Here is a 12,231-nt window from a genome sequence, read left to right on the forward strand (position 1 = left end):
AACCTAAGAATTTTATGTGGACAAGAAATACAGTTGCTTTTACTTAAAATTTTAGGATATGAACAGTGGTCATTTTATAATCAGAAAAATACGGTATTGGGTTTGATAGCTACTTCAACAAATTTTAATATTTTAAAAATCTTTTATTAGCTCTATCACTCCTGTTTGAAGGTTCCTATGCCATTCAATTATAAGTAGTTAAATTCCTATACAAATTGAATCAACAGCCCTTTAGGACAACATTTCGTGATAATATGCTATTAAATCTCTCATCAGTTTATTAGTTTTCACTTCAACTTTTAAAATTCTTTGAGTTAACATTACATACAATTTTGGTACAGATTACCTTTACAATACCAAAAAATATGAGCTGTATGGAGTTCAAGAAATAAATGGAACTATGTAAAAATTGTTATAAAAAGTATCTATCTAATTTTACAATTATAAGTTAACATAAATGTGACACAGTAATATATCATATACTCATTCAAAACTCAAATTTTTACTTTCTACCCCTGATTTACAAGGCATATGAAGCACCAACAATTTCTGTGCATGTTACAAATTCAATACAGAATCACAGAGCATATAAGTTGCACTTAAAATTCACATATATAAAATTCTAATCAAATATGAAAAGTACCATAACTTTAAAAAAATAAAGCGATGCTAAAAGCAACTTTGTTTCGTTGTTCACAACATTCAGTCACTTTAACCAGTCTTTTAAATATGTAGTAAAAACAATAAAAGAGAACTTCCTACTTATGAACACTTGACCAAATTAGCGCCATGGTTTCCGTCCACAATTCACACTGACAGAATTACGATTCTTGGTCCCACCTTGAAGGCCTACTTGCTGCTGGTGCTGTCTAATGGTACTGCTTTGGTGCACCTCACGGATTCCTACCGGCATCATGTGTCAACATAAATAAGGAATTTCAGAAACATATGTAGAATATAAGCTAAAATGGAGTACCGTCTTGATCATCATGTAAATATTCAAATACTGAAGTTGTAACAATAATTTTATATACAGGTGCACTGTGGCACACTGACGGATTTTAAATAGAATGATTAATTTCAACACATTTTATTAATGTACTATACAAAGGCATGTTTGTAGTGTTTAGTTAGTGTCTGCCTTGTTCTCAATGCACTCTTCAAGTCTCTTCAGAAAATTTTCCATTATACGATGTCTTAAGTCCTCATCATGGCTCAGAACTCATCAGTAATCCTTTCCTTAAATTATAAATTTTGCAAGGTTTCGTACTGTAGACTCGACCCTTCAGATGACCCCCAAAAAAGAAGTCCACTGCAGAGACTGGGTGATCTTGGTGGCCACTAGATCTGAGTGAATCGAGTGCAGTTATCAAACAATGATCATGACAAACCCATATTTACTTTAGCAGTATGCGCTGTGGGGCAATCCTCCTGAAACCAAATGTCTTGTTGAGCAGACAGCTGTGAAGCCAAGAAATTTCCCAGCATTGCTCCATAGTTCTTGTCTGTATGTTCTTGCAGTTGTAGTTTAATGTACAACTTTGGCAGGGCAGCACTGAATGGTAAAAATTGCAACTGCAATATTTGCCAAATTGTTCGTTAACACCAAACGTTCAATGCGGTTCTCACCCAAAAGCCAAAATTATACACTGCTCCATAACGTTCAGTATTTACTACTACAAGCGCGGTTTCAGCTTTAAAAAAATATGAACCATAAATCCCAAAAGAAGCAATTCTACACCAAGCCACAACCCTTGGGCTGTGCAACAAAGTTTCGCCTGTTGAGAATTTGTTTAAGATCAGAAGCAAAAGTTCTGCTTGTTCACTGCTTCATCACTCATCAATTGACGAATAACATCTGAGTTTTGCAGCAACTATCCTTGAAAATCATTGACCACAACTACTCAACTCTTGAACAACCTGCACCTATACGGATGACAATGGAAATCCAGAAGCAAAACTTGTCTTACGTATTCTCTTTGACATTCCAAGGGCCTGAGATTGCTTCTGTGCTGAACAAGATGGACTTGATGAAATGCAGCTCTCATTGCTGCAATGTTTTCTAGTGTGTGTACTGTTTGTTTTGATCCCTTTTGTTTCATCGGAACAACTGATCCTGTTTCATGCCAATGTTTCACCCAAGAAATGATTGTATTTTGTGCAGGAATATGGCCTTTATAGTCGATACCAAATTCAGTGTATGGGCTATGTTGTATTTGTGCAACAATCTTTGTTTTCACATAACACTCCACAGTAAAAACATGTTGTTCCACATTCCACGACTTAACATGACCATCCTGCATGCAGCACTTGTCATTGACAAGCCACTGTTAATTCCATTGTGTTCAACCCACAACAGCACTAATTATACAGCTTAAAAATACATTAATCTGCCATGAAGCACTCTATATATTTTTTTAAATTTTAATAACAATTTTTTTTAAGTTTTAGAATTATTAGTTACACTATGTGTTTTTGTATAACTTTCCCAGTGTGCCTCTCCACGAGAAGCATCTTTCGTATTTACCATTGCTTCCTACAATGAGCTGTTGGGAGGAAAATGCCACGGTATAAGTTTTTTTGCACACCCTGTGCCAAATTTTTGAAACAGAAGAAAATCAATAATTTTCTGTAGGTTATCTCTCTAAAAAAAATGTCTGCATTTACCAATTTTCCCCATGATGTTCTATTTGGGAGAAACACCACTGTATACATTTTCGGATAACACTGTTATTAATTTTCAAAACAGAAAAGATATGTTTTTCCTACGGTTGTCTCTCTAAGAGGAACATTTTTTTTCATCACTTCTCTTTACATGTCACTGGGGACAAATGGTGATATGAACTGGCTGTTGCCAATATACAGTATACAAGATGTCTGGTGCCTTTATGTCAAAACATCAGATCCTTTTTCAATTCTCAACAGTAATGGAACAATGGGGATTTGAAATGTAGCATTTAGTCCATTAATGGACTCATGACAATCCACACAGAAAAGCAAAAAATAATTTCAACATAACTTTTCTATAAATGTGTAGTATAGTGTCACTGGAGACAGCTTGTCACCGACATTTACATTGGACTTTTGTAAAATGAACTGCTGGCCCTGTTAAAGAATGTTTTTCTGCGAACATGACTGAAGATTACTACCAGCACGACTACGTACCCCCACATTTCAGTAGCAACATTATAAAGTGTCTGAATGAGCAGTTGCTTTACCAGCAGATTAGCTATGGCAGTATGCTACCAAAATCACTGGGGCTCAACGCACTAGATTACCAGGTGTGACGTCACTTGGAACTGTTAAATATGTGAGTTAAAAATGTTTGACCGATGTCTCAGCTCACCAGTTGAGAAAAACGGCATAGGATGTAAGTCAAGTCTGTGAAGCGTAACCGACTCCGAACCAAACACTCATACATAATTTCCACTTACCAGAATGAGAATGTTTGTCAATCCCTGCTGACTTCATTCTGTGAAGGCTGCGGCTCGAACTCACCTGTCGATTTCTGGGAACACACCTGCCTTGGTTCCTGGAAGTATGTAATATAACAACTAGCCTCATATGTAAAATTCATCTGCAACATCTACATTTCATATGTATATTTGTACTGAGATTCATCTTCTTGTATGATATTCACATAAAATGTATTTGCTACACTGCGAAAACTCTTATATAAATAGACTAGACATAAAGTTCCCATTTTGTGCCTGGCTTTTTTTTAAAATAAAATAGACTGAAAAAGCTTATTTATTATATCACACATCTTCATAAATTTTACTTAACAGAAGATAACTGTCTTCTGTAGATGTTACACCAAGGATGATGGAGGAAGAAATGATCTCTGGAATGTCAGTAAACTTCTACCAGACTACAAGGTGCAACATCCCAGAAAACTGTCATCTTCATACTTGTTGCTGTGATATCTTGAAATCTCATGCTCTTACTTAATTCTTCCAGTTACGTATATAATAGAGTAACCTCTTAAATGATATATGAAAGAAAGTACATTGCACTGAAGAAACTCAGAATTATTGTCATTATTAAATTTGGTTTCTAAAAATGAAAGGATGTGACAACATTAATATTTTCTATTACTGCTGTGGTGCTGCATGTAGATTAAGGCTTGTAAACACTAAACAGATCATGTTATACACTAAACCATAAACTCTGACACAAACTGTGTTTTCTACAAGAACACTAATTTAAATTGCTTTAACACCCTGTTAAACATATTATCACTTACTGCAACATTTTACGTTCAATAGATTTCCTTGTAGCAGCAGACAGTGGGCGAGGTAATGGCAGTCGTTGGGTTTGGTTGCGTATTCTGTCCCGGTCAGCAGCAATTATTGCCATTTGTCCTGAAGTGGATGTGTCGAAGAACACTGAATGGAGAGCATAAAATGCTGCTGTCACCTAAAATAAGGTGCCAAAATACATGTCAGCAGTTTTGTCAACATAACAACCAATTAGACTTCATTTTATCAATTTTAATATCATGTGTCACCATAATAAATACATTAAATGTGAAAACATCTTCATGATGACTGAAGCCAGATTCCTGCCAAACACGCCAACACGAAACTGACTGCCCGACTTCAGACTATGCCAGACTGTAATCCAGCCTTGTTTGTATTCCTTGCTATTGGATTTGCCACCATAAAAACTTAATTCATGATCCAAATTAGGGTACTATCATGAAGGAATGAGGATAACCACGTAAAACCACCAGTCAAGATAACCGGTTTCAGGCCAAGATTTGAAAATGGGACTTCCTGAACATGAAGTAGTTGTGATAACACTTGTCCGAGTAATAAAATACTTTTATCAGTTCTAAACTGTGACTTATTTGAGATGTACAATTCATCAAATAAAAAGACCACAGCTTACATAACAAGCAACAGACTCCGGTATATATGTCAATATTTCTCACATAACAATAATATCAAAAGTACAGTTACCTATTTACCCACAGGACTGATTCCAGCAATTAAAATGCAGTTTTAAACACATATTCGCTATCTGACTGTCCACGACATTTGCAGTGCTAACAAACATGGGGGATACATTATCCCCTAGTTTTTACATGTCACAAAAGAATGTAAGAGACAAATTTGCATGAATACTAAATGAGAAATATACATCCCAATAATAACAGAAAGATTGGAGCGTTTAATTAAAAATTTACCCAAATACAGTATGTGGATTACAAATAATAGTCTTCTGGTTTCTCATGCCATGTAGTATTTTGTAGGAACACAGTTACTCCACCTTCAGCCTAAACCAAACTGCTACAAGGTGCAACAACCCAGGAGATCACCATCTGTATTCACACTACAATGAAACCTGTTGAAACAAATTGGCACTGCTTGCCTGCTGGATGAGGCGACGATGTAATGCCACATCTTCAGGTGTGATATCGGACCAGCAGTCTCCATTCAGCTGCATAGCACATAACAAGGTATCTCGAATGGTCAAGATGAGGTCCTGGACGCGAGCTGTCCGGAATAGTCTGCGAGTCAGAAATCCTCGAGCTGCGGCTGTTATTCGAGTAGCTGCGATCTAATAGCATCATTTTATTACAAGAAAGTTGAAAGTATCAGCATGGCAATGACACAAAGAAACAGAAATCAACGTTTACTAGATTACATCCTGCCTGATCCATATCTCATATTATGAATCTAGATAACCACATGAAAGCAGGGAGGCAGAACAAGAGGAATGGACAGAGACAGGGACACAAGGTTGGGTGTGTCAAATTACACGAAATCAACCTAGAATGATCATAACATTTTAAAACACAAAACTTACATTTTCAAGGTCATTGCTAATCAATGGAGGTACATGATGCAAAGCACCTTGGTCTTCATGAGCTGGAAACAACTGCCTAATGCAAGCTCTGCGGCCCGCATTACTTTCAGTCTGTCTGTCTTTGGACTCCATTATATTACACTCAAGCATAGGTGGGCTATTAGGAACAGAGTTCTGGACGGAATGTTTTATGTTCCCTGATAACGCTGAAACACTTGATAATAATTGAGGTGTATGTGAAAGAGGTAATACTGAGCAATTTGTGTTAAGCGTGTCTTCTTGTTTGTCGGTATTTTCTTCATCATTATGTTTCTGTAATAAGCCTAGTGGTAGTGGGGCTAAAACCTGAGTTCCCATATTCACGGTTATACTTGGTTGCGATGAATACATTACGAGATGTGCTTCCAGAGTATCAGGAATGCAGTTTTGTGAAGGATTCTGGGTGACTTCTTTCACTGATATATTCTCATGACTTGATTTTTCCGAAAGTGCCGTCATTTCACTTAAATCTTGTGTTTCACCTAGCAACAAGACTTGATCCTTCTCTGCTGAAGTTGAAATACTTGTCTGAAATCTTTCCATATTTGTATCTGATATAATACATTTACCATGCGGGTCATGTGTTGTTCCCAAAGTGCCCGCACTCCCCAATGACGTACTTTTACCTGACAAACCAGAATGTATCAAACTATTGGGAGAATTAAAACTTCCATTTTCACTATTTTCCAAACAGTCACGTGGTGGAATCGACTGTGCCAGTGGTTTATGAGACTCTGGGGCATAAACTGCTGTAGAATAAACTTTACGGATTTCAAGGATCAGTTCATTCTGCTGTTGAAGAAAAGCCTCACGCAATTCTTCTTGTTCTTTTCGCTGTTTTGCCAACAGTTCGGCCATTTGTTGGCTGTGTGCAGACTGCATATGTAGAATCAACCCTTGAATATCCTGCTGTGAGGAAAAAGGCACAAAGTCAGTTTCATTTATTTTCTTTATATTTTCTTGAGATGCTGCACATAAATTTTTTATGGATGAATCCTTCCTGAGAATCTTTGTTGGTGATTTCTTCTGGGATGTCCCAACCCTGTTAATTTTTTTGGTAGCAATTGAAGAAGCGCTGTTTTTGAAACTGCCTCTATTTTTCTTTGGAGTTGAAGGCTGCGGGAAAGTTTTCACTGATTCTGTGCACACAGCTGATGGCAGACAATCCAGTGATGCAAATGGCGTCTGAAGCTTGATGGGGCTTGATGTGTTACTGGCAGGGAGAGAGGAATTGTGGCAACCAGTAAAGGAAGCATGTACAGAAGACTGTAATTTCTTGCTATACTTAGCCTTCTCACTGAATAATGCAAATAATGATTTGCCTTTCTTCTTATAACTTTCAGACATTATTTCCAAAGCTTTTCTAGGTGGTTTTGGAGGAATGCGTGAACCCTCAGTCATATCAGAAACAGAATTCTTTCCTTTCATCACCATGTGAGCTACAAGTACAGGGCTTGGTGTATCCAATGTGTACGAGTTCTGACGCACAAGTCTTGGCGGTGTTACCTCTGGTTTCGGAATGGCACATTCATTTGTCTCCTTAGCATTCTCTTCAGTATTGTTAGAGTCACATATACATTTATTAATTGGAATAGCAGAAGTTTCTGAGTCATCATGTTCATGAGAACACCTGTGGTGAATATTTAGTTTGGGTACAATAACGCAATTGGCTTGATCTTGTACATGACAACTGGTACATTTTTCATTAAAAGTCTTAGCAGTACATGCTGCAAAGTGTACATTCACAGGGCACCCTTTTGTGGAATTGACTTTCGTATCACCTGGTGAATAATTCTGCTGAAGTAATTCCTCAACAACACAGACAATGTCTTTATTTGAACCAGTTCGCAGTTTGTCATCAACAAAGTTTTGTTTATATTGTTGAGCTTCAGTTTCATCAGATAAAGAACTGTGATTTGAAATACAATTTGATTCCCTGGAAGTTAACAATTGTAAATTTTGCCCGCTGGCACAGTTTTTGGTCAGTAAAGATTTTTGTGGTGCTACTATGTTAGATGCATTGTGAAGTACATCCTGCCCTGACCACTTGCAATTATGGAGTGTTGCAACATCCCTGCTAGGGGATCCACTGCTACTGCTGCCTGTGATGTTCATGTAATGATTGAGATCAGTGCTGGACGTCATAGCTGCAGAGCTTGCTCTGTCTTCGAAATTTTCATGGATTAACGTATGAGGCGTGCTATTGTTAACACCTGCCAACCCTGAAAACCCTGCACTTTCCGGAGAATTGTGTTTTAAAATGTATTCATTCAGTACATCTCTCCCATCGGATTCCCAAGTATTAAACCTCAAAGAATCTTCATTTCCACATGATTCAGACTGTAAGCCTTTAGAGGTATCTATAATCTCTTCAGAGATTTCCACGGGTTTACTTATATCATCCGTTATATACGCTTTCTTGCTGAGGCACGGAATGTCTAGTTGAGGTACGTTAGGTTTCTCTGCCTTCTGACTGTGCAAAAAAATCATACTGTTTATTTCTGATTGAAGTTCAATATGTTCACGTGAATTTTCATTATGAATTTCATTTTGATGTGTAAACACTTTATAATTAACACATTCACTTCTTGAACCAGTAGTATTATTATCTGATCCACATTTCTGTCCATGATCATCAGTCCCACTAATTGGTGTTACTAAATTGTCAGTGAAGTGCTGATGCATGCCATTTTTAATCCGCATGCGCTGAGCACTTTGTACTAAGTTTCCATTTACATCATTGTCAGTTAGAACATGTTCTGGCCTCTGCTGATTACCATTCACACCATTTTTATTCTCCTGATGTGGATTATCCTTATGACTTTCATTATTACTGTTACTATTATGTACCTCGTCTGATGGCTCACATACAACACAATTTGAACCAAATAAACTGAACCCAGAGCTTTGCCTCATGTTCTCTGAATCACATTTGTCAGAAACCTCGAGTACACATTTAACATTACTATTCTGGATCGAGGAATCTTGGGTTCTTAAACATAAACCCTCTGTTCCTCTGGCATCCAGTGCTAGACTACCATTTTCTGTTGTATTTGAATTATTTTGAACCACATTCTGCTGAGTGGATTCCAAGACACAGTTACTCTGCAAACTATCCTGTTGAAATGTTTCTGCCATACTAACTGACCCAGAAATTAAATTAGCATTTGTGACAGTTCTTGATTTTAATTCATTGCAAGGGATCTGTTTCTTAATCACTGCACTATTTAATGGAGTACTATTTCCTGATATGGTGAATGTAGATTCCACTTCACCACCACTATCATTAATAATTCTTCTGTTGGTACACAAGTAATAACCACTTGAAGAGAGTTCAGGGTCTTCCAGAATGGTATATCCACTGTCCACACTATTCCTTTCACTATTACAGTCCTTCCTCGTCCAACCTTGAAGTCGAGCTTCCACAATCACAGCCAGGTGTTTGTAATGCCTCATCTCTGCTCTACGTGTAGGAGACATCTATAACAATCACATTAAAATGCCAGTAAATGTATTTATTAAGTTCTATATTTCTGAGATAAAGGGTATGTCTCTTACAGCCTCTTTTACTTTAATGCCAAATTCATCTCCCTTCTGACAAATCACAATCTGCCCACAGAGTTACAGCAGTATAATCATTACATACATACAGTGTAGGAATACCTCTATGTACATTTATATTAAGTTTAATTTTCAAGTTTTGGTTTGGTTAATGTAATTTTTAGAGAGATGTAAATATACAATGCAGATGATTTGAAACCTATATTTTTAATCAAATGATTCTTGAGGAATCTCAAACTTAAAATATCTGAGTATGTTTCTAAATCCACTCAAGTTGGCTGTCAACATGGTTAGAGTTTTCTTCAAACTGCACAAATGATTTGGTCTTATACTTCCACAGATTAGCTGGTTGGATAATGAACACCAGTCACCAGTTTTCTTATAACATTTAGCAGGCAACTTTGAACATACCGTATTATAGTTTCCTAAAGTGGGGCTAAAATAATCATGTTTCACCATAACATTTCATACTGTATTGCTGAAGCAAATATATTTGCTATTTCAGCATATATATCTTAGATTCTAATAGCTTCTTTCATTGGAGTCAGGCTACATTAGTTCAGGTTATGTTATATGACAAATATAGTGCATGAAGAAGCATCCTGCATAGCTGCATTGACCAACTACAGAAAAGTTCAAGGGAACACATAGCATAATTTAATGCCTATATCAGATATTTTTGTTATACAGCAATAAAGTGAAATGCATTAAGGCAAACGGTGTTTACTTAGTTTTGATCTACATATCTCACAACTATAATTGTATGAATATATCCTGTCTGAATTCATCACTTTTGAGTAAGACAGGATGTAGCAGGTTACATCAAGGCAATTTTTTTATTTGAGAGTATTGTAAAATATGATATGTGCTATAGTCTCAACTCACCAGTGGAGGTATAATAGGTTTCCCATTTATCTTCATACAGGACACATACAGTGACTTATTACAATCAGATGTAGTTCTATCCATGATTTATGTAATGACATAAATATAACCCTATACTAATTTTATTTCTTCCCCATGTTCCTTCTAAGACTGTTTCAACGCAATGCGTGACGAAACTAACGGCGTGTTAACACAAATAAGAAAAATACTCATTTTATACTTAACAAGAACGTAACTGAAACACTCCCAACATCCGTCATAAACAACTTCAAACTTTTCAAACCGGGCGCCTTCATAAATTTCTAAATTCAATGCCTGACTAGAGTACGATGGAAAACCACTGAACTTTCAATAACGAATCTTCATTTCTGGCTATTAGAGTACAACTTAGGACAACCTCTGGTTATCGCAGTCTTTTACTTTATTTCGTATTTCAGTTGTAATGGGGTGGGCACAATCGAATTGGTACGAATTCGATAGTTGAATGTACCAACCTAATGAACTATACGATTGCTTATATTCGGATTTTAAAGCGAATGGAAGAAATCAATCCAATCAATGATGGCTTAATTTCTCGGAAGCCGCCTCATGTTCATACATTTCAAAACTTTTTTTCCAACTTCTGACGGAGGTTTGAGTGTTTTGCGTTTGCTTTTGCATTTAATCCAGTTCCCAAGGGAAACATGTAAATTATTTTCTAGCACGTTCTCATGACGGCGAGTACGAAGCCGGCTTATTTTCTGGTTTGTAGTGCCGTGTATATCATAGTTTACCATTTAGCATGTTTCTTTGAACGTGTATGACCCGCTGTGATTTTATAAGCAATCATCTTCACATTATTTAACCACTGTGAGAGTAACTTATTTCTCGAGTTTTTTTGAGCATTTCTAATACTAACTGCTACCACCAGATCATTTTATAGTATTTTCGCAATGTTGGAGACATGACAGCACAATTTTTACCTGACATTCACATTGCCAACTTACATTAATTCGTAATCTTAATGTTGGTATTAATTTATGTCAGGCAGTGAGTAAGGGGCGTGCTCAGGGCAAACGAATAGCGTAGATGGTCATATTCCACGAGTATGTCATGTGAGAGAGCTGTGATGTCCCGAAATTTCAACACCGCTAACACAAAAGACTATCATAAACCAACTCAATCCAGTCTGTTTTGCTGAGATAAATTTTATTCTATTTTCAACTCCAGCACGTCTCTGGCACATCATATACCGACTCACTTATCATTTCAAGTTTATACCACATATGTGACACAGTTGCTGCATAATCATGGATTCTGTACAAATTCTCAGAATCATGCACTGCTGCCTTGACCCACTTAAAAGTTTATTTAGTGGCATTCCTCCGTTCAGGGTCCAACCAGCAGTGCTTGACATATTCCTGTCCATACAATATCAAAGTCAGTCACTGGGCATGACTATGAGCAAGACCAGCCACCTTCCATCCTCACAACCCATCTATCTAAGACCTGTCTTCAAAACTTTCACTCAACAGGTTCGCTTGAAGTATTTTGGTATCTCAGGCATATATTTGTCTCAGAAAGAATTCTGGCATTACTGTATGTGCAGAGACTTTATTCACCACAGGAACTGTGAAGAAGTCATGATACTACAATAAGTTAGATCAAAATTGGTTGGTTTTGGGTGTGAGGTTTAAAGGGGATGGTACCAGACATTTTCATGAGTGTGAGTAAGATATTAAGCACCCCTGCTTCATGTTAAAGAGGCCCTGTGCTCGAATTCTGTTTTCCTCAGTTCATCCAGGCAAATGTTGGGACTGCTTCTTTCCATACCCTTTCTAATTCATTTATCATCAACTCATTCAGCACTACATAGTCTAAACTACTAACACCACTGTTAAATAAGCTATATATAAATTCAACTGCAGCCTGTCTGAATTCTAGAAAGATTGT

At 36.9% G+C, this 12,231-nt stretch overlaps 1 protein-coding gene across 1 annotated transcript; it reads right to left on the reverse strand.

Moving 5' to 3' along the window:
- Positions 1-260: 260 nt before the first annotated feature.
- Positions 261-10,818, reverse strand: Cp110 (Centriolar coiled coil protein 110kDa). The gene is made up of 6 exons (XM_022085685.2): positions 10,300-10,818; positions 5,815-9,333; positions 5,377-5,565; positions 4,247-4,419; positions 3,435-3,532; positions 261-903 (listed from the first exon to the last, which is right to left on the reverse strand). Exons 1-6 carry the CDS (start codon positions 10,381-10,383, stop codon positions 782-784), a joined length of 4,185 nt encoding a protein of 1,394 aa, XP_021941377.2. The 5' UTR covers positions 10,384-10,818; the 3' UTR covers positions 261-781.
- Between the last annotated feature and the right edge of the window lie 1,413 nt (positions 10,819-12,231).

This window comes from Zootermopsis nevadensis, unplaced genomic scaffold (assembly GCF_977971745.1).
Source record: "Zootermopsis nevadensis isolate Lab colony 2312 unplaced genomic scaffold, Znev_1.0 Znev_ptg000013l, whole genome shotgun sequence".
Lineage (NCBI taxonomy): Eukaryota > Metazoa > Arthropoda > Insecta > Blattodea > Termopsidae > Zootermopsis > Zootermopsis nevadensis.

Bases quoted from the DNA above. Each gene is read 5' to 3' on its own strand.
- Cp110 (XM_022085685.2), bottom strand. From the start codon at position 10,383: ATGGATAGAACTACATCTGATTGTAATAAGTCACTGTATGTGTCCTGT. The intron at 9,334-10,299 runs GTGAGTTGAGAC...TGATTGTTATAG, and splicing joins AACCTATTATACCTCCACTG to ATGTCTCCTACACGTAGAGC. The intron at 4,420-5,376 runs GCAAGCAGTGCC...ACCTTATTTTAG, and splicing joins ATCGTCGCCTCATCCAGCAG to GTGACAGCAGCATTTTATGC.